Below are 21956 nucleotides of genomic sequence, written 5' to 3' on the forward strand. Positions count from 1 at the left end.
GACATGACAGCCGTGTCCTGCTGTAAATTATGTATATACATAATGTGTATATTTTAATATTTAATTTGTGAGATATTAAATATGAAAGGTTAAGTTAATTTCTAACAGAAAGTCTTTTAAAAAATGTACGTTTTACTGTGTTTTTAATTTAATTTTTTTTTTTTTTTTTAATTTTAATCTATATGTCATAAGAATAGAACAAATGTGTGAACTCCACACCTCCCAACATCTAGAGCCTAGTGAGGTCCACGTAGCTATTAATGTCTATTTAAATCTCTTGCCCTTTTTGTTCTTTAAACCTTTAATGGTCTGAAATATTTAATGGTGACAGTCCATGTGAACCTGGCAGCTGAATTAGGGTCTGGAGTCAGTTCATTTACATTTGAAAGGTTGATTTGCAAAAACAGATACCTCCGTTTTTTGTTTTATATCCCCCAAAATCATATTTTTTTACCCTCTAAGGAATATTTATGAAACCGGTGTTGGTTTATTCTCAGAAAGATCGACTGAAGCCATATTCTGATGTCATCACGTCGCCTACGTTCCGCACCGTCCTCCAGATACTTCCGGGTTTTTGCCGCTGCAGCGTCAACTGGTTCAGAGTCAGCACTTTTGTTGCGAACAGGAACTTATTACCACTAAACTGAGCTGAAATCATGCTTTAAAACTGACCTCAGTTCAGCGGTTCGATATCCCGGATCCTTTTATATCAGTCAGCTGATCGCGGACAGGATATTGCAGAAGCTTTGAGTTCTCCTGTCTGACAACAAGAAGTGCATTCATAGTTATTTTAAAAGAGCAGAAATGGCCACAGACCCACCCAAGTTAAAGACTGCGATGAATGCTAATGAACGGTGAGTAGCAGTAAGATATGCTGATACTCAGAGAGACTCAGGGATGAGAGAACAAATATGTTGCCTTCTCTGTCTGATACTGAGTTCTTCATTTGTAATTCTTTCCAGGCTGCAAAACTTGAAGAATACTTTTGAGACAAGGTTTGGAGAATCGCCTCTCTTCTATGCATATGCACCTGGAAGAGTCAATCTAATAGGTAATTTAAATTTCTATGGTAGGTTTCAGTTGATTTAGGCAGTGGACTGTCAGTTCTAGCATGTTTGGACTATATGTTACTTTAACTGGACCTTCAAGAACAAAGTTACATTATGAAAACAAATCTTAGGTTCTTCAATTTAGCAAAGAAAAATATTTTTTTCTCAGTCACTTTTATTTTTTGCTCATTGCTGTAAAATGTTTGTATTAATTGTTGTGCAGGGTCCTCTGTACTGCTTCACCTCAAAGGAAAAATAATACTGAAATAAGTGTAATTTAATAGAAGGAATATAATCTTGGGTAAAGATGTTGAATATTAGCTATTTAGTCCACCAGTATTGGCTCTAGTGCTAAACCCATGTCAACTAGGCTGATCTACAGTATCACATATATATGATTTCCATATTTAACAGGAGAGCATATCGATTACTGTGGCTATTCTGTTCTTCCAATGGCTATTGAACAGAACATTCTCACAGCCGTCTCGGTGAACAATTCAGGGACAATCACACTGGCCAACACAAATCCTCAATACAAGTAAGGCTTCAACACCCATGATCAATGTTGAAATTTAATGCTTGTGTTGCTGTGTAACTAATTCAGGAGCTTAAGCGCATCTACAGTATCCTCCGTTTTCACTGTGCAGGGATTTCACTGTGTCGTGTTCAGAGGACATCACCATAGACAGAGAGAATCCAAAGTGGTATTATTATTTTCTCTGTGGAGTAAAAGGTATTCAGGTAAGATATGTATTTTGTTCTACCTAGTCTCCAGTAATGAGAAGGGGTACAATTTAGCTTGCAATACTGTAGTAAAGTGATATTCTCCATTTTAGTTAGATTTATGAAATTAGCCTTCCTGATGTGTATTTTTACAGGAGAAGTTCGGGATTGCTCGTTTAGCAGGGATGTCATGTGTTGTAGATGGGACCATTCCTCCGAGCTCCGGCCTGTCCAGCTCCAGCGCCTTAGTTTGTTGTGCCGGGCTGGTAACAATGGAGGCAAATCAAAAGTCCCTCTCCAAGGTAAAACGCTTTACAAGTGTTTCATATCAAAACACTAATATTAATACAGGAAAAAGTGCAATCTGAATGGAAAAAATCGGTTGAGTCCTTTTCTGGTTATAATTCTCCAGGTGGCGCTGGCTGAGATATGTGTGAAATGTGAGCGCTACATTGGCACAGAGGGAGGGGGCATGGACCAGTCCATTTCCTTCCTGGCAGAGAGAGGAACTGTATGTAGTTTTTCTGTTAAGTACATTAGGGCAAAGAAGTGGTACAACTTTGCATTTTCTTCATTCAAACCATTAATATACTAAGTAAATAATCATATAATAATAAACTTCATTTCTGTAGCGCCTTTCTTAACATTACAAAGTGCTTCACAAAATGATACAGTACAATAAAACAAGAATAATAGAATATAAATAAACAGAATAATTAAAAATTCACAAATGTCTTGGAGAATGCAAAGGTAAATGTATGTTTAATAGGTGTAAAGTCCCTCCCAAATAAGCCGTGACTTGAATAATGTTTTTTTTTCATATAGTTTGTTGTTGACATTAGTTACCGCATGTTTTATGAGTTTTATTTTTTGCCTGTCAGGCAAAGCTGATTGAGTTCCAGCCGCTGCGTGCCACTGATGTCAAGCTCCCCGACGGGGCCGTGTTTGTGATCTCTAACTGCTGCGTGGAGATGAACAAAGCTGCTTCTTCACACTTCAACATCCGTGTGGTGGAGTGTCGAATTGCCACAAAGGTACGGCGATCCTCTCAACTGGGTTTCAACCTGATTCTGAGCGGGCGAGGGATGATTTAAGGACTATAGGACCATATGCTCTTTAAATCTTCCTAAACATATAGTAGAACTTTTTTTAGATAATTTAGAATTTCAGAAAATTTAGCACATAGTGAAGCAACATAGTTAGAAACAGAAGACTTTGTCGTTTCCTTATGATAGACCTTGAGCTCAGGCATATACATGTAAATATAGTTAAAGTGGAGAGAGAGGTAAACAGTTTCACAGTAAACAGTGAAAAGTGTGTAATACTCCATCAGAATTGATGAAAAAATGTCTTGGCGGCTGTGCGCTCAGATGCTGGCCCGGGCACGGGGTCTGGACTCGAACAGGTTGTCGAAGCTGGTCCAGGTTCAGACGGAGCTAAAGGCCTCCCTGGAGGAGATGCTGGCTCTGGCGGACGAGGTGTTACATCCTGACCCGTACGGCCGAGAGGAGATCTGCAAGGTGCTGGACATCACCTCCGAGCAGTTTTCCACAGAGCTGCTGAGCGCTAACACCCAGCATGGTGAGCAACATCGGTGCAACAGAATAATCAATAACAAAAAATAGAGGAAGTTGCAGCTATACTTACTTTAACATAAGTAAGTATAGCTGCAACTTAGCTTTGATACAGTGTTCTGTATGGCTGAACAGCATGCAGAAAAAATTATACTGTGATTATGTTGATAGATTGCGACATGAGTCACAGTTTTAGTGGGAACGGTAATTTTTGAATTCCATTTTTCACTGAAAAAAAATGTAAAAATAATGATGATTTGATTTTTTTTTACTGGGGTCTGTACCAAACAAGCATTTTCCCCCATGTCACATTTTACCTTGATTATTTATACATTTAAGCAGCACAAATTTTCAAATACATTCATCTGTTGAATGTGAGAAAAATGAACAGTAACCAGCCTTAGTGATGGTTTTCTCTCTTACGAGTGAGCCCACAAATGACTGATACTAATACTTAGGACCAGATGAATGACAGCACATGTGCCTCTTCCCGTCTCTCTCAGTGACACATTTCAAGCTGTACCAGCGAGCCAAGCATGTGTACAGTGAGGCTGCGCGAGTGCTGCGCTTCAAGAGCGTGTGCGACTCTGAACCTGCAGAATCCATACGGCTGCTGGGAGACCTGATGAACCAGAGCCACGCAAGCTGCAGGGACTTGTACGAGTGCAGCTGCCCTGAACTGGATCAGCTGGTGGACATCTGCCTGTGAGTACAGCAGAGTCTCTCTTCACACACTGCTATTAGAGATACAACGAGACATCAGCCAATGCAGTTTTAGAGATTTGAGCAATAAAGAAGAATTCCTTTTTGCTATCATACCTGCTCAACATCAGCAAGTTAGCATGTTGACGCTAGCATTTAGCTCAAAGCACCACAATGCCTCAGTGCATCCTCACAGGAGCAGCATGGCAGTTTAATTGAAATGCAAGATGGATGAAAATAAGAAGGAACATGGAAGTTAATGTTGTGTTTGTGTGTGTAGATCTCTTATGCCCTCTATATTTAGTGCTGGTTGGTCAGTAATAAATATGGCCATGTGTACTTTATACAGTGGATTTGGAAATACTATCATCACCGTGGTAGGATCACATTTTTTGACCTGGCTGCTCTACCATCTCCTCCATGTTCTCCCCCTCACCATTCTTCCTAAATTTATGATCACATGACTAAGGGTGATGAAGCTTTTTCTTGTTTCTCTTGGTCACAGGAAGTCGGGGGCTGTGGGATCCCGGCTGACAGGAGCAGGTTGGGGAGGCTGTGCTGTCTCCATGGTTCCCGATGAGAAGGTGGACTCATTCTTGCAAGCAGTGAGGGAGTCATACTACCGCCCTGATCCACGCAGAGCAGCGATGGAAAAACAGAGTTTGTTTGTGTCAAAGCCGGGCGGAGGAGCTGCAATTTTCCTCGAGGAGTAAAATGCATTAGTCATGTCTCTTTACACAGCTTTCAATTAAGTAAAAAAGGACTTCAGTGGGGATATAAATGACATTTTTATACTCTTACACTTGAGACAGAAGGCACCTGCAAATGACAATGCAAAATATAAACCTTACTTTGCTGTTTCATTTTATTTCTTTACTCTTTACAGATTATTCTGGAATATAAGGTCCAAAAATTCATAAGCAGTGGTGAGTTATTTCTTACAAAGAGATTATGCTGTTTGTGTTACATGTTACAAAAAAATCATGAATGTTAGGGGTTTTGCAGTAAAATAATTTTTGTATAGCTAATTCACTCTTTACCTCAGAAAAGAAAAAAAGACAAATAAAATGACAATCACATTTAATTTGTGCTGCTGTATAAAATCCATCCATCCGTCTTTTTTAAACATGAACATAATGGAGTTAACAAGGGCAAAAAATCATGAAGAATTAAGTGTGCTGAGTATTTTCAGGCCTTCCATGTTTCTTCCGGGCCGTTAACAGTGTGTCGGGTTTGTGTGTTGTTAAATGTGTGTGAGCCACGTGGAAATCAGGGTACAAAGTCGTGATTATAAGATCACACACTGAGCTTCTGCTTGAGCTTCTGCACAGGATCAATTTTCACTTTATTAGAGAGGAGTGATGGTGGAGGCTCAGTGGTCTAAGGCACATGCTGCTGTGCTGTACAGTACTGATGAAATTTAAAACTCTTCAGGGACCTTTATCACATCATACCTCACTCAGCCAGTTTTCCCTTCCACTCTCTGTGGTTAAATATCTATTAAATATTAATAATATCCTTTCTAAATAGATAAAGAGAGGATGGAATTGTTTGTTGGTTTATATACTTGAGGTTTTTCAAGCTAATTTCCACTGTGCTTATGTTTTATTCATTTCTGTCTGAAGCAGTGGGCATCAGGAGGATATCAGATTCAAGTCATGCATTCATTGTTTGGAATAACTCAAGCCAAAGAGGTGTCGAACATCAGATAAAAACGATGTTTTTTCATTATCTTTGAAAGGAACCATACAAGGCACAGCACAGGGAAAACAGATCTCAGAATGATAACATTACAAGTTCCATATTTGAGGTTTCCAGTTTTATCAACAGCAATGTATTTAAATCAATAATTAAGTTGTGCTTATCATCTTATATTCAGCAGCTTTACATCAGTATTAAGAGAAACACTTGTATTGTAGCACTTTGGATGGAGGTTGAGAGGAGAGTTTCAGAGCATTGGCTTTAAATATTTTTCACTGTTGCCTTTTGTACCTGTACTCCTCACTACCTTTATTTTTGTTTATGTCATTTACAATATATATGCACTGTAGATAGTAGTTTGTTTGAGACAGCTAAAGGTTCCCCTTAAAGAACCGAATTGTCTCAACCTTTCTTTAATATGAAATTCCATTAAAACAATATTCAATCGATGACCAACTATTTAAAGGTGCAATATGTAAGAATTTTAGTTTAAGTTTTAGTTTGAAAACATTCAAAAATGAACTAAAATTATTGACGGAATGAGTGGAAATGACAATGTGATGGTATGTCCGGGACATCTATGCATTGTGTTGCACAGATATCAACTGGAGTTAGCATGCTAACCAGCTAGCCCCTACCCGTCCTGCCTCATAGTGCCACTTTGTACCTCAAGAGGTGCGGTAACAGATCAGTCATTCATCACCATTGTGGAAAAGTAGCATCTAGAGCCAAAATATTTTCAAATCTAACACGAAGAACCAAACCAGACACACACCAAGATAAAACACACCAGTTTTGTTGAGTTTTATCTTGTTTCTGTTGAATGGAATGTGTTTTACGATGAGTTAACTTGGCAATTAAGCTCGTCCTAGTTCAGGAAAAGAGAGAAAATGGAATTCAGAAAGTGTATGGTTGTAGTTTTCTGTTCAATAAGGAAAATAGGTGTAAGAATCTCTTTTCTTGATATTCTGTGAGTTAAGAGAGCTTGTACATCTCCCAGTTGAAACAACGGTGCGAGGCCTGAGATATACGATAAGACCATCGCCTCTTGAGGTACACTGATATTATGTGACAGGGCAGGGGTGAGCTGGTTAGCATGCTAACATCAGTAGATATCTTTGCAACACAATATACCGATATGCTTCTTTACATTCTGTTGATAATATTAGTTCATTTTTTAGTTTTAAAGTAAAATTCTGGCCATATCTCACACATTGCTGCCTTAAAGGTCAATTTAGATCAGGTAGACGACCAATATTTCTTTAACTGTAGCAACTCATGCATAATATTGCTTATATATCCAAAAATATACCTGCTGTTGTCAAGCTGAGTTTGTACCTTAAACAAATATCTTGCATGATAAAAATTTTAAATTTTTGGAAATGGTTCTTCTAGATAGTCACATTTTGATTGGCCTTTAACATTCCACATGTCCACATGATTAACACTAATAAAAAAATGAGGTATGCCTGTGTTGTTGGATTTGAGCATAAAGTCATCCAAATGAAGGACACTCATAAGTTGTGCTTGATCTGCGGGATCCATGATGCATCCTGCAGTGTGTACAGTGTCTGTTAGCCAGGGCTCGAGGTCAGTCTGCCGGCTGCTGCTTTGGAGTCTTTTGTTTAGCTCTGTTGCCGCTTTCTGGTGCTTCTGTACTTTCACCAGAAGCGCAAGACACTTCGTTCTTTCTCTTCAGCATATTTTCTATCCAGGTGGAGCTGTGTGGCGTTCTTCCAGGGGAGCGAGCAGAAGACACTTTGCTCATTCTCATGTTTTTGCCTGAGGTAATCAGCTCTCCGTAGCCCTGTTGGTGGGAGAAGGCGTAGGCAGAGCGGCGGGAGCTCGTCCTGCGTACTCGCCTCAGGTTCTGCTCCTGAGGTCCTTCCCTCTTTCTGGACTGCTGTAGATGGCGAACCTGTCAACATACAGCAATGGGATGAAGACGTACTTAGATCCTTTACTTCAGTACAAGTACCAATACCACAAGCTAAGAATACTCCATTACAAGAATCCTACATAAGTAAACATTTACAGTATTATCAGCAAGTCTCAAAAATAAAAGTACATGTCCTATATAAAGTAACCCCTGTGACTGATATAAATATGACAATATTAGATTGTTAGTACTGATGAGCATTTCAGCTGTTGGAGCTGGTTGAGGTGGAGCTGCTCCACTGATCTGTATTCATTTTTTAATTAATAATAATCTTCGCCTTTTTTTGTAAGATATTGCATAATTTGACCTCTTTGGGTCTTGACAAGTTATTATATTGAACCTGTCTGAGACGTTTAGAGGGGAAATGTCTCCGTAAACAAGAACACACAGATCACAGAGCCACAGCTCAATCCAGTTTTTGTAGTCAAAAAGAATGGGGATGCTTTAATCATTAATGTGTTTTTTATAAATTGTATTTTCTAAGCATATGAAGTATCCATAGCTGTCATATAAATGCAGTGGAGAAAATGTAGAATATTTCTTCCTGAAATGTAGTCGAGTAAAAGTCTAAAGTGGCATAAAAAGGAGACACGGCTACTGCAAAAACTGGAAATGTACTTAGTTACTTTCCACCACTGAAACACAGCCATGGGAGAAACGTTTGTACCTTATCTGTTAGAGCTGGGAAGAGGTTTACTCTCAGGAAGCTGACTGCTAAGCCGGGGACAACACACACCACAGTGGTGAGCAGAATGACCAACCACACACTCGTCTCTGATAGACAGTTACGTGCCGTGCCTGAGAAACACAAATCTGAATTTATTTATACTCACTTTCCATACATCGGTGTTATTTCTTTCCATGTATCCAACTGAGCCACACTTACCTACGAATGGGAAATTACTCGGAAAGATGCCAAATATGCCGTCACTTTGCATTGCAAATAATACGGCAAAGTACACTGACAGGCTGCCCCATATGAAGAGGTGATTGACAGCAGTCCAGTAGCATTTGTCAAGTCCAATCTAGGAACAGATACATGCATCACGAACATGGCTGTAATGTCAATCTTTCTACTCAGCAGGGCTGTTTTTTGGCCTTTTGTTCTGTTTAAACTCTTACCTGAACGCTTACAACAATGACCAAAGATGTTGCTATGGTGACAGCGAATGCCTGTTGGTCGGAGAAGTAGGAGCCGTCCTCTCTCACCATGACAGAGAAGGCTCCATAGGGAATAAAGAAAAGCAGGAAAGAGGTGCCCAGCCCCTGCAGTGTGCACAGGAAAAACTGGCGCTTGTTGAAGAGAAGGTTTTGCTGGCCCAGTTTGTACAGGCTCGGGTAGCGAAGGCTGTTCCGGTCATTGACATCCTTTAGGAAACAGAGATATCATGAGTGTCATGTGATGTGTGAAGTATTATTATATGATAATGGAAGGAATGGGGTGAAGTACTGAGGCAAGTGCTTGATGTTAGTTGTGGGGTTGCAGCAGTATTATGGTTTCACAGAAACTGGCTTATCTACGGCATACTGTAGATAAAACAGTTTACCATGTAAACCGGCTTATCTACGGTACTGAGTTCTACCGTATGAGTGTTATTAAACAAAATATTGAATTCTACTCTATTAGAGTTAATACAAAACCAGTGAATTCTACTGTATTAGTGCTATTAAAAATATTGAATTCTGCTTTATTAGTGTTATTTAAAAAAAACTATTGAATTCTGCTTTATTAGTGTTATTAAAAATATTTAATTCTTAATAGTTATTGTTTTCTACTGTAGTGTTACTGAAAAATAAATAGTGAAAAATATATTGATTATCATCCTGTGAAAATCTCATGCTGCTACAACCCTTGTTAGTTGTATGGCAGATGATAAATCCAATATCATGGATAAGCAATATACAATATAGTACATTGATGGGTTGATCAGGGGTTGATTTAATGACTGATTGGGGGTTGTAGTCACACATATGTTAAATTTACTGTAGGACATACTGTAGGGTTAGATGGTTAGGTACCTTTGGGAGGTTTATTAATCATGACACAGTAAAATAAGTCTACAGTAAAGAGATATTCACCTGTATGACTTCTTACACTATCTTGAAAAGAAAAACAAAAAAGGTAAGTATAAGATGGCTCAGGAGGTTGCCATTGGAGACTTCTGGAAAAATAAATGGACTTTAGTCCAAATTTTGAAATGAGGAGTTTCTTTTTTTTAAAAAAAGAGAGAGTCTATGCTTTATTATCATCACATATTTAACAGTATTACCTGATCAAAAAGTCCCATTGCCAGAACTGGTAACGACGTATAGACTATATTGAAGAGGGTAATGAACCACTGGTCATACACAGTCTGTGGAAAGAGGACAGATGTACAAAGTACATGACTGTGAAAGGATCTGTGCTCTTAAATCAAGGTGCATGTAGCCAAAACAATCTGTCCCATTTTATTTTAAAGTTGCGCAAACACAGTAGACGATGCTCTTAAGATGCAATAGGAATCAATGCCTCGTGACATATAGTATTACAGTATTCTTACCTGAGCTGAGAAACCACAGAAGAAGCCGTACCAGAAGTGTACCAGCGTGAAGGCAAAGTTCTTGTAGAAGAAGTAGCATAGGAAGTTACACATGCGGAAGTACGACCAGCGTCCGTGCACCAGCAAGAGGCGCTGCAGGTACCGAAACTGAGCGAAGGAGTAATCTGATGCCAGAACAGCCTGCATCCCCTCCTGACCGCTGATGCCGACACCGATGTGAGCAGCTGAGGAAGACACACAGTGTGGAAGCTCAAACATTAACTATCCTTAAACATTATTGAATTATTTACCATGTATAAGGCAGAACCTGTGGCCAAACGTCACATTAAAATTGACTGACAGATCTTTTCATGCAAGTTAAACAGGCCTTTATTTTGTATTCTGCTAAATTGAGATACAAACAAAGATTTTCCATCTATAACTCAAACTCTTCAGATGTGTATGTGAATGTACATCAAATTCATGTGGTCGAAAAACTGCTGAATGGGCTTTTGCATAAGTGAATTGTCTTTTTGCTTGCACAGGGGTGTTACATTGTATGGGTGTACAGTACAAGCCAAAAATCTGGACACACCTTCTCATTCAAGGCGTTTTCTTTATTTTCATGACTATTTACATTGTAGATTCTCACAGCAGGAATCAAAACTATGAATCAACACATGTGGAGTTATGTACTTAACAAAAAAAGGTGAAATAACTAAAATCATGTTTTATGTGAATATGTTATGTTCACATAAGCTCTGTGACTCCAGTGTTATTGTGATACACGAGAGGCACGCTTCATGCTGCTGTTCCCAAACATGCTACCCTTGGGTCTATGAGTACAAGTGACTTACTCTTGATCATGCTGACGTCATTGGCTCCATCTCCAATAGCCAGGGTGACGGCCCTCTTGTGCCTCTTTACCAGCTCCACTACCTGGGCCTTCTGCATCGGAGTGACCCGGCAGCAGATGACCGTTTTACACAAACAGGCCAGATCCAGCAAGACGTGCTCCAGCTGTGGCTCCAGAGCGTGAGCCTACAGGGAGAGCACATACAGCACGGCCATCAAACCTATCATTACCATCCTATACCGTCAACCCTCTGTGGATGCAACACCCAGCAACAGCTCGATGTAACGCTTCCACGGAGCTGTTGTGCATCGGCTCAAGGCGTAGCCAGGGTGCAGCTCATCTGTGAGGAAATGGACGTTAATGAAAATCTGTAACAGAGCCGAGGGGGCTCAGCAGCACAGCAGCTCTCTGCTCATTACAGACTCAGCCCAGTCAGCAGCAGGTATGATGATGCCGGAGTCAGCAGACAGCAGTGTAACCAGCGTTCAACAAAGTAAAATCTGCAGGCATCAGTACCAACACAAAAACAAGCACAGGAAAGAAAACGCTAGAAAATATAACATTTTTGAATATCTTACCAAACTGTGTCCATTGATGACCAAGGCATACTCTGCAATAATCGCTTCTTCAAACACAGAGTCAACAGAGAGCACATCTGTCTTCTCAACATCTCCTGCACTGCTTACTCGACTCAGGCCCAGGATGTGCTCCTTAGCGCTCCTGAGGAGAGAGAACAGCCAGTAAACATACAGCCTCAGTGTGTTTGTAATCAGCTTTGATAAGACAGAAGTCTCTTTGTCGACTGGATAAAATATTTCTTTTAGGAGATGCATTTTCAAGATTTTCAGTAAAATGTGCAGTGTGTCACCTGAGCTGCTGCTGCACCTCCACCAGCGAGTGGCCAGAGATAACAAACACCTCGTTCATGTCGTCTCGCAGCATGTTGCAGGAGTAGCCGATGTTCATCGCCGTCTCTGAAATGTTTTTCACGGTTCACAGCTCTGCAGCTTGTCATAGTGTCAATGTTTCTGGTCAGAAAGATCATTCAGGCGAATCACGTTACCTAGTTTGTCTCCTGTGAGGACCCAGATCTTGATGTCGGCCAGACTCAGACAGGCGATCGTTTCTGGGACTCCTTCCTGAAGTTTGTCCTCGATGGCTGTGGCTCCTAGAAGCTTCAACCGGGACAGCGGTAAGTCTGCAGAGGCTAAATGAGCCCGATAGCCTCAAGGATGTAAACAAAGGAACGTCAATGTTACCTTCAAGCCCTGCTCAATCTCCTCGTACAGAACGGACTGCTGATCCTCGCGGTTCTCAATTTCGGTGCTGGCGAACAGGAGCTTCTTCATCCAAACGTCAAAATCATCTTCATCGAGATCTTTGTAGGCCAACGCTAATGTTCGAAGCCCTTCTCCAGCAAATTCCTGCAGAGAAAACGATGAGAAAAACAAACATGACAATTGCAATGTGCAATAAAACATGGCAGTGTGATGAATCATTGGCTGAACTGAGCAGTTTGTGCAAGACAAACAGGCATATTTCATTTTACTAGCATTCATTGCTGTGACAGTTAATACTTAAATAGTATATTTTTCAGTAGAGACACTAATGCAATGTGAATCCAGCAATTTTTTCAAATTTCTGACAAAACTATCAACACATTACTTGAAGCCAGCTGATCAACTCAGCTCCAACTGCAAATGAAAGCAACGTGTATGCTTTCGGCAACTTTGTCTGGTTCATTTATTCCTATGAGACAATAAATACAGACATGCAGTGCATTTCAGTGTATAGTGCTCTTGAGTCCAACCGTAAAACACTTACACTGAGGTGATCTGAGGTAGTGTGCATGAGGTCTTCACTGGATGGATCCAGACGATCAAAGATAATCGTGTCAGCTCCTTTAGAGTAGAGTTTAATCTGGCCCTGTGGGTTTCTCACTAGAAAGCACAGCAAGAGAACACAACATCACTTTTAAGGTAGTATCCTTCTTGTATACATACATAACAAATACAACATATAACATAAATACAGACTGCAAACAGGTGCATGTACACAGAAGCTGTTAACTTCCTGCTGTTTTTAGAAGTAAAGATTCATTACTAGTTGTCAAGGCTATTATTTAAAAAAATTTCGGATGGGAAGTAAGATAATAGGAGCATTGCTGTTATGAGTGAAGACCTAACCAATGACACTCATTCTCTTGCGCACGTTGTTGAAGTCCAGTATAGCCAGCAGCTGGTAGGTGACAGCTCGTCCCATCTCGCACAGTGTGATGGTCTCGGGAGTTCGGGCCCGGAAGACAAACCCAAAGTTTCGTGCTGCCGTAACCAGGGCTCCCTCGTCAGGTGACTGGGCCTGGTACACCAGATGTCCTGCGCGATAACAGGAACATCAGTCAGAATTGGTCTATAATCGGTTATTTCTCTCATTCCTGGTGCTACTGCTGGATCGTGTGCTCAGTTTACCCTCACTCTTCTCCTCCGGCATGACGGTGTGACACAAAGCCAGCAGTCTGAAGAACTCCTGCACTGCTGGATCCTCCAGTTTAATGGCTTCAAGGAGGCTGCCATCGTAAAACTTAAACCGCCTGTCACACAGAGGGTTGAAGGAAAAGTCCACACAGGCTGTTTTCTGCAGAGACATGGACCCCAGTATAGTTATTATGTTATTATTATTTTAAGAATTTGTGCTTGTTTAGCCATACTCACTTCTGTAATTTCCACCTTCTGGTCAAATTCATTATAGACGTCGCCTGAGAGGAAAAAAGATAAAGTAATGACTTAAATATCTTGTCAAACAATATATAAATCATTATTATGATGATTATAATATATATATATATATTGTTATTATTATAGTATTAGTACTGGTACAGTTGTAGTGTTCTATTATTCTATTATTCTTGTTACTTAATGTTGCACAACAGATGTATTTCTATATAGAGGATTGCTATTTGTTGTAGCATAGTACACATAGTTTACATATTTATTTACATATTTCATATTGTTTATTATTTATGGTTTATATATATATATATATATATATAGAGAGAGAGAGAGTTCGATGTATATTTATTTATTTTTCTATTTAATCACTGTTGTACAATGTGAGCAACTGCTCACATTGTTGTACAATGTGAGCAACTGCACCTAATCCAATTACCCCTCAGGGATTACGAAAGTGTTTTGATTGTGATTCTGAAAAAATATGTTTCTGCCGCTGTGATGATCAATATGGATCTTCAAATTAACACCATTTTTCAGTGTTGATGGTAAATATTTTGCCCTGAAAATCTATTTCAGACATTAAATCTGACTTTCACGTCAAAAATAATTACAATAATAAGTGTTTTCCTCACAGTTCTAGTCATAGCATTTGATGGTATGAACAAACTGCTAAAACAGCATTTTAATGATCAGAGTATTATCTAACTATCATAAAACAGTCCACTAAAACTGAGACACATACACTCACACAATTGTTTTGGGTTGACTCGTTGATATCCAAAAATACCATTCTTTGGTATTTTTGGATATCAACAAGTCAATGTGGTCAAAATGGGAAATTCCATTTTAATGTGAATAAATAGTTTCACTCTGTCCATTTCATTTATATGTTTAATTATTTGGTAATATTTGTGTGTCTAATCTTAATGTAATTAGAATCATACAGATGTAAGATGTCAGTGTTAAGTTAGTATTAAAGTTTTGAAAGTTTCAAAAAGCTCCACACCATACGTCTGTCCGTTAATGGAGCACTTGCTGAAGACCATGATGTTCTGGGTGAGCGTGCCCGTTTTGTCGGAGAAGATGAACTCCACCTGGCCCAGCTCCTCGTTCAGGGTGGTGGTGCGAGCCTCCGCCGCAGTGTCCGTCTGACTATAGTACATCTTCCGGTCCCAGTTAATGAAGTAACTGTGACCGAGCCGCAGAACCTCCACGCTGATAGAAGTTTAACTAATGTGTTAAACAGTCTCACTTCTAGAGGCAAAATGACTGACTTTCAGAGTGAAACACCCAGAGAAATAAAAGAGACATCATTGCCGTGAAACAGTAGTAAATTTAAAATCTTACCTGACATAAAGTGAGATGGGCACAACAGTGTTGAGGATGATGATGTAGGACCAGAAGGTGAGGAAGCCAGAGAAAACAGCACTGCTCTGAAACTCATCCCGTGGTAAAAACACCTGGAAATTTCTGCCAATCCAGCTCTCCCAAACTGTGTTTCCAATGGCCAGAATAACACCCATACAAACGAGGAAGGCAAAGATCTGAAACATAGATCATCATTTGATGTTCACTACGAATGATGTCTCAGATGCCCAGAAACTACACTTGATTGAAGTGCATTTAAAAACAATTAACTACAAAGATCCATGTCATGAATTCCAATATAGTGACATTGCTTTTGAAATTTCTCTTCAAGACAAACAGGTTGAACCGTATAAGCAGTTTGATTCTGCTGGGAAAGTCCTGTTTACACAGTGTACATCTCTTCCTGTTGCAGCATTTAGGAACAAGCCTATTGTAATCCTTAAGAATTAACAACAAAAGTCATTAAAACTACTTTATCCCCTTAGATTATTCTTTATTTTGATTATGAATATGTGACTTCCTAGTTTAAGTTATATGTTCTTATCAGTGAGGCAGCGCTGTTCTCAGATATGATGTAATTAACTAATGACATGTTCAACAGATGGCTGTTTGGTGCACTATGTAAAAACTTACCCACAAAACCAAAGTGTTCATCAGTTTGTCAATGCTTGTTCTTTTAAATGCAGTCCTTCCACAGTTCTGCATCAGTTTGGTTTGCAAACCTGTTGGAGGGATGAAGGAACAGCTGTAAGCACAGAAAGAACATCAACAACAAGAGGGTTTATGAGCTGGTCGGAGAATAACAAGGAAAAACAAAGAGCCATGGCTAATGGATGTGAACACTGAAAGCATCAAAATAAAATAATCATACCAGCAAAGATAACCATTCCAAAGCACCACTCAGTGTTTCTGAGTACACAACCTCGCAGTAGCATTTTTCCATTATCCAGAGGGTACTTATTGTCTCTCCAGAATAAAGTTCCTGTAAATTTATCCAGCTTGTTGTTCGGTGGTTCACAAATTACTTCTCCTGAGGGAACAAAGGATATGCAGGCTTACCAACATCAGCTGGTACAATCAAAATACAATCATTCTGCACGGCAGAAAAGCCTGAGGTGTCCACAGGCCATTAGTTACATAAGTGCAAGAAGAAACAAATACGTGAAACATCATCTCACCATCAAAGTCAATCAGTTTTGCAATATCTCCCAAATCTGAGGTGACGGTCAAAGCCTGACGAACTTTCAGATTCGTCTCGCTGTTCGGGGAAAAACGGAAAACAGTCATTTGTCTTCTGTGTTGACGTAGAAGCAGACTGCACTCAACTTCTTCAGTTCTTCTTTACATAAACCGTGCAGCACTTACCCATCCAGCTCTGCAGTCTCGATATAGCACAGTCCATAGGGCTCACTACTACAGAGAAGGAGGATGTCTGCCTGTGTGTAAAACCAATAAGAAACCCTCAGTGGTGAGAAAAGGCAATAAATCAATCTCTGCACCACTGAACCTGCAAGAGCACTCAGCGGCGTCTGAAACTCCCAGAAGCAACCTTTAAATGTAAACCTTCGCTGACTTTTGCCTCTCTTCTATGTGAGCATGAAAGACAGGATTGACTGATTGATTGACTGAACATCTTCTAATAAAAGCTGCAACCCAAAGAAAAAGGACAATCCACTCACAGCGACAAACTGATTATTCTCCAGTTTGATGATATCTCCAACTCGAACGTTCATCCATCTCTCATTCTGCAAACTTGGATACGAAAGTTCATTATCAGATCACCTTAATGTCTTTGAACACACCGTATGTCATTTGTGCATGTTAATTGGCTGTTCAGCAGTCGTGCAGAACATCTAAAGAGGAACAGGATAAAGTACCTTCCCCTGATCAGAACCTGAGACTGGCGGTTGTTGACTTGCTGGTCGCTCTTATGTCTGAACTGAAATTCAAAACAACAATTTCAGCATGTGAGATTTAAAAAAAAACAAACAAAAAAAAAAACAGAAGCAGCCGGGGGAGGTGTAAAAAGCTGGACTAACATAGTCATCTGTGGCGTCCTTGACTGCCGTGATTACCAGCACCAACACCAAAGGCACGATGGTTGTGAACCAGGACAGAGAGGAAATTTCTGGAATTAACTGTGTGGGAAGAAAAGCAGGGAAGCTCACTCAATATCTCCCAAACAACGGCATGCAAATACAAACCCAAAAACACAGTTACTCCTACCTGCAGTATCAATAGCACTAAGAAGTATGCATTAGCCACCCTCTGGAACTGCTCGAACAGGTTGATGGGCAGGAAGGTGAAGAGGTTGTACTTTGAGGTCTTGATGCGATTGTCCTGAATGCAACACAGTTAGACGGCAATGAAGTAACACAGCCCGCACAAACGTGATGTTTGACGTTTGAAAGCCAGGAGTTCTTCAGACTGCTGGCTTTCAAACGTCATGTTGAGGTCTACTTACAGCGTAAGAGAACTTGTCGTTGTAGTCCCGCGCATTGGCTTTCACATGGCGTTCCTTCTCTACACACAGAGAGCACATGGTTACTATCTGTGACTATCAGGGATATCTCTTCGCTTCAACGGTTAATGAGCTGAATTTCCTGATACAGGCAGGAAACCTTTGTGCTTTGGCTCGCACATACGCACTGCTGCACTTTCAAATGTTGGATTTTATACATTTTATGTACTCTATTTCTTACTTCATTATTATTGTTATTTATTATTATCATTATTCATTGGGTTTTATTTTCCATCTCTATGCATTTTCTGTATTCTCTTTCCGCCCTTAATTTTATCTTATTTCCACTATTATTATCAAGTGTGCTCTATTCTCCATCTCATTTTATGTTATTATGACATTCTATCCCTGTTTTTAGGCATTTTTTCTTATCTTTACAACTATTTATTATTTTTACTATTATTACTATAACTATTATAAAAGTGCATTGAGTGCATTGTTGAAACTGGAGTCATATTCCTTGTATGTCCACACATACTTGGCCAGTAAAGCCTGATCCTGAGTGTTATTAGCTGAGTTTTATTCTCCATCTTATTTGTCATTGATTATGATATTTCATCCCTGTTTTTAAGTTCATTCTATGACTTGTTGTTTTATGTGAAGCACTTGGTGAATTTGATTTCTTTGTTGTAAAGCACTTTGAGAGACACTTCTTGTATGATGGGCCCACACAAAGTCTCAACAGAAACAATGCAGGTTGAATTTTAATTGGAAGATGCTACAGAGCTCCTTCTTTTCCTCCGGTGCCTTTCAATGGGCACAACCACATACAAATTCAAATGGGAGACACATTGGTATTATTGTACTGTGAAACTAAGGTGGTCGTAGTAAAGTATGTGCGTCAGTTCATACTATTTGTTATGTTTTTTCCACTGTTGTCTGTCTGCCAGTCACTGATAGCTCCTGTCCTTTCAGCACCTGCCATGTAGTGTTCAGTGTGGCCTGACCTCCACACCCACCTGCACACCTGCTCCCTCATCAGCTCCCTGCTATATATATACCTCCCCTTTTGTTTCCTGCCAGATCGGCTACTGTGCCACCATAGCTGTGGTGGGCCTTTTCTCTTCTCTGTCCAGCCTGTTGTTGCCTGCCTTTCTTGACTTCTTGCCCGCCTGTTTGGCTCTTTTGGTTTTGGTTACATGTTAAGACAGTAGACAGTACCTTCTGCCGAAGCTTCTCTTGAATAACAACACAGTGGAATCCACAACCTGTTTAACTGATCCATTACAATATAATACTGACTCATGTGAGAACTCACGTGATGCAAGACAGGGTTCGAACTTTTCATGTCATTATTGGCAAGAAAGCAAAATCTTCCAATAAGTGAAGACTTCATCCACAACTACAACTTTAGCATTCATCTCATGGCTCACGTCAAGGTGATGCTTAACAGCTCATTATCGTGCTTTTTTAAACAGGAACTTCACTCAAAAAACAACAACACAGATAGCCTTCACCTCCAACAGGATGAAACCATTTCTCAAAGCACTCCAAACTTTGACCACAGAGCAGCGCCTGAAGGAGTACTCTGCAACACCTGTTGTTTCCAGACGAGGTTAAATCATTGCTGAATAATGCATAACACACATGCACAGAGCTGCGACGGGACAGACCGCCTCACACAACAGACTGGCCTCATCCTGCTATCAGTTACTATGGCAATTAATTATTAAGAAATGCTGCTGTTGTTCAAAGGCTTTGGTCTGCTTAAACATTTAATTAGACGATATGTAAATGCAATACTTTTTTCTCGTTAAGCACAAAGTTCTCTGTGTTTCTTAACTGACTTATCTCTGGAGGAGCTGTTTCTTTCCACCGAACTTCTGCAGAGTCTCGAGTGAGCCTGCAAGTCTGAGCATCTTACAGTGAAATCATACAATGACTGACAAATGCTTCAGGAAATGATTCAGAGCATATTCCTTAGAACTCTAACATCGATCCAGGAAGCTTTTAGGTGATCAGTTTCAGCAGCTACAGGAAACATTTCTTGCCAAAAGGAGGACGACACAATAACAGGAATATGTATTGGTCTGTCCCTGCCAGGTACAAGGTGGCCTCACTCTGTGAACAAACATGTGCACACCACACACTTGAAAAACACACATTCAGAGTGAGTGAGAGAGACAGAGGCCACTGTAAGTTGTTTCATTTTATCCTTCCAGACCAGTGCACTGCAGCTGCACTGGATGAGGAGTGACAACATAACTACCTGAGAGAAGACACTAAAGCAAGGCATGTCTCCAAATTCTGACGGACAAGCATAAGATGTGCTGCAATTTTAATCTTTGCTTTTTTCCTACGATTCATACACCTGCAACAACTACAACCTGCAACCACACAACATCGAGTTCTTCTCCTCCCCATCATTTTACATGTAGAAAAAAAATCTTACCAATGTGAGTATTTCTCCTCCAGAATGCCATCTTCTCCGGGTGCCTCCCGAGAGTTTCCCTACATGACATGGGAAGACATCGGGGTAAGAACGTGACTAATAAGAACATGTACAAGTTCTGTACTTCAGTACAGTTTACTTAAACATTCCAATTTCATGCGACTAATAATTTAACAGTCTGTCACTTTACAGATGGAGCTTTTACATGCATAACATGCATTATTACAGTGTAAGATATCCAACTAACTAACCAATTAGCTCCACATTGACTAACTATAACAATAAAATGCTACTTACCGGTGAATGCATTAGTAATAGAATAACACTCACAGGTGTGTAGGCAACCTTTCATTTTTTAGTACATTTTAATAATACTTTAGTATTAAGTGAAATTTTCACTTTTGGGAGTTTTTACTTGTAATGGAGTATTTTCACTTAAACAAAGGACGTGAGTACTTCCTCCACCACAGGAAGAAACCACTATGAACACTCTACACTATCCAGTGTGGAGCTGCAGAGGGGACAGCAGTGCAGTGCAGGGACTGAACGTGGAGGACTGAGTCTGTGTGTGCATTACATGCACCTTAGTGGTCCATCTGAGGGAACACACAAAGCAAAGTGGTATCTTGTTTCTTTTCTGCTGAGGAGCAGCTGTAATTAGACTATTGAGCAGCAGCAGGTAAATCCCCAGTGAGCAAAGATCCCAGGTGAGCAATTCAAGCCCGAAACAAGATGTGTAGTCCCTTCATTTTCAGTGGAAATACATGCGAGGTTTTCTGAAGGCTTGTCTGTACTATAAACGGTGTTTTCTTACCTTGCACAAGTTTGTCACCAGCGCAGTCTTGTGTTGTCGCCATGTATCCTGTCATTCACTCATCGATTTTCAAGCAGCACATTCCGCAGATTTATCCGCAGCAAACGCTGTTATCCCCATCCTGAGTAAGCAAAATCACCAGACATGGATGGACCCGTTTAAATGAATAGCAACGCTTGTTAAGATGCTGAGGAAGAAGAAGAGGAAGAAGAAGAAGCCGCAGGCGGTGATCGGGCTGTGAAAATGGTGCAGGCGGGCAACAGTAAGACAATCACGCTACTCCGAGAGAAACGTGTAGAGAAAGAGTGAGACACAAAGTGATGATCACTCACCGAGCGAGCGAGGAGCTGAGGTGAGAGCGACGCTCTCTCTCTCTCTCTCTCTCACACACACACACACACACACACACTAGACGATTCTCTTCCCAGCATTCACACACTGAGCTGTGCCATAACAAAGAGATCACCAAAACGAAAATGTTAGATCTATATTAATTTAAAATGTTACTGTATCGCTTCCATATAGAGAAAAAACACAGTGCAAAGGTGTACCATAACTCTACTTCTCAAAGCTGGACTCACGCTGTCTCTGATTCAGTTAAATTATTGACAACAAGGAGGAAACAAATGTGTTTGTAAATCAGTACCTTTTCATAAGATCTGGTGTAACCTGCTACATTATTGGTAAATATTTTGTTTTTATAAATTTCTACTGGGTTTCTTATTTTAACTCCACATATGGCTCCGTTTTTTTAAAATCTAGATTGTGTTTGTTTTATGACTTCTTCATAGATGCAGTTTTTAATGGATTCATCACGTTTTACCATACGCTGATGCTTCTGATTTACAGCATGTTTGATGCAGTCTATGTTTTATGATGTTCCTATAGCGCCCCCAGTTGGTGCTCTTTTAAAAAGCCAGGGCACAGACCAGGTCCTGCCTTTGGACTGATCTAATTCGGTTACAGCTGTCGTCTGGAGTCAAGCAGGTGAAATCAAAGCTCCAACTAAAATCCAGGCTAAACAAACAAGCTGATGCAAGTATTTAGTATTGCATGTATTACCAACAGT

At 40.1% G+C, this 21956-nt stretch overlaps 2 protein-coding genes across 2 annotated transcripts; one reads left to right on the top strand and one right to left on the bottom strand.

The window, feature by feature from the left end:
- Nucleotides 1–630: 630 nt before the first annotated feature.
- On the top strand, nucleotides 631–5127 carry galk2 (galactokinase 2). Its single transcript, XM_041938969.1, has 10 exons — nucleotides 631–854; nucleotides 963–1051; nucleotides 1464–1587; nucleotides 1697–1790; nucleotides 1928–2074; nucleotides 2185–2283; nucleotides 2654–2806; nucleotides 3143–3353; nucleotides 3850–4051; nucleotides 4554–5127. Exons 1-10 carry the CDS (start codon nucleotides 805–807, stop codon nucleotides 4759–4761), a joined length of 1377 nt encoding a protein of 458 aa, XP_041794903.1. The 5' UTR covers nucleotides 631–804; the 3' UTR covers nucleotides 4762–5127.
- atp8b4 (ATPase phospholipid transporting 8B4) lies at nucleotides 4738–20930 on the bottom strand. The gene is made up of 27 exons (XM_041938673.1): nucleotides 20888–20930; nucleotides 17625–17683; nucleotides 17387–17500; nucleotides 17200–17298; nucleotides 17038–17099; nucleotides 16840–16912; nucleotides 16526–16596; nucleotides 16339–16418; nucleotides 16032–16190; nucleotides 15794–15882; nucleotides 15140–15336; nucleotides 14799–15007; nucleotides 13775–13818; nucleotides 13532–13697; nucleotides 13250–13438; nucleotides 12888–13003; nucleotides 12323–12487; nucleotides 12127–12238; nucleotides 11932–12037; nucleotides 11642–11783; nucleotides 11065–11248; nucleotides 10229–10452; nucleotides 9959–10042; nucleotides 8811–9056; nucleotides 8575–8713; nucleotides 8356–8486; nucleotides 4738–7667 (listed from the first exon to the last, which is right to left on the bottom strand). The coding sequence occupies exons 1-27, from the start codon at nucleotides 20928–20930 to the stop codon at nucleotides 7341–7343; spliced, it is 3630 nt and encodes a 1209-aa protein (XP_041794607.1). The 3' UTR covers nucleotides 4738–7340.
- Between the last annotated feature and the right edge of the window lie 1026 nt (nucleotides 20931–21956).

The sequence above is a fragment of the Chelmon rostratus genome, chromosome 6 (assembly GCF_017976325.1).
Source record: "Chelmon rostratus isolate fCheRos1 chromosome 6, fCheRos1.pri, whole genome shotgun sequence".
Classification (NCBI taxonomy): domain Eukaryota; kingdom Metazoa; phylum Chordata; class Actinopteri; order Chaetodontiformes; family Chaetodontidae; genus Chelmon; species Chelmon rostratus.

Coding starts and splice junctions, on each gene's coding strand:
- galk2 (XM_041938969.1), top strand. CDS start 805: ATGGCCACAGACCCACCCAAGTTAAAGACTGCGATGAATGCTAATGAA. Junction 2,075..2,184: donor ATCAAAAGTCCCTCTCCAAG/GTAAAACGCTTT, acceptor ATAATTCTCCAG/GTGGCGCTGGCTGAGATATG. Junction 2,807..3,142: donor AGTGTCGAATTGCCACAAAG/GTACGGCGATCC, acceptor CTGTGCGCTCAG/ATGCTGGCCCGGGCACGGGG.
- atp8b4 (XM_041938673.1), bottom strand. CDS start 20,930: ATGGCGACAACACAAGACTGCGCTGGTGACAAACTTGTGCAAG. Junction 16,191..16,338: donor AAAACTGATTGACTTTGATG/GTGAGATGATGT, acceptor TTGTTCCCTCAG/GAGAAGTAATTTGTGAACCA. Junction 12,488..12,887: donor CTACCTCAGATCACCTCAGT/GTAAGTGTTTTA, acceptor TTTTCTCTGCAG/GAATTTGCTGGAGAAGGGCT.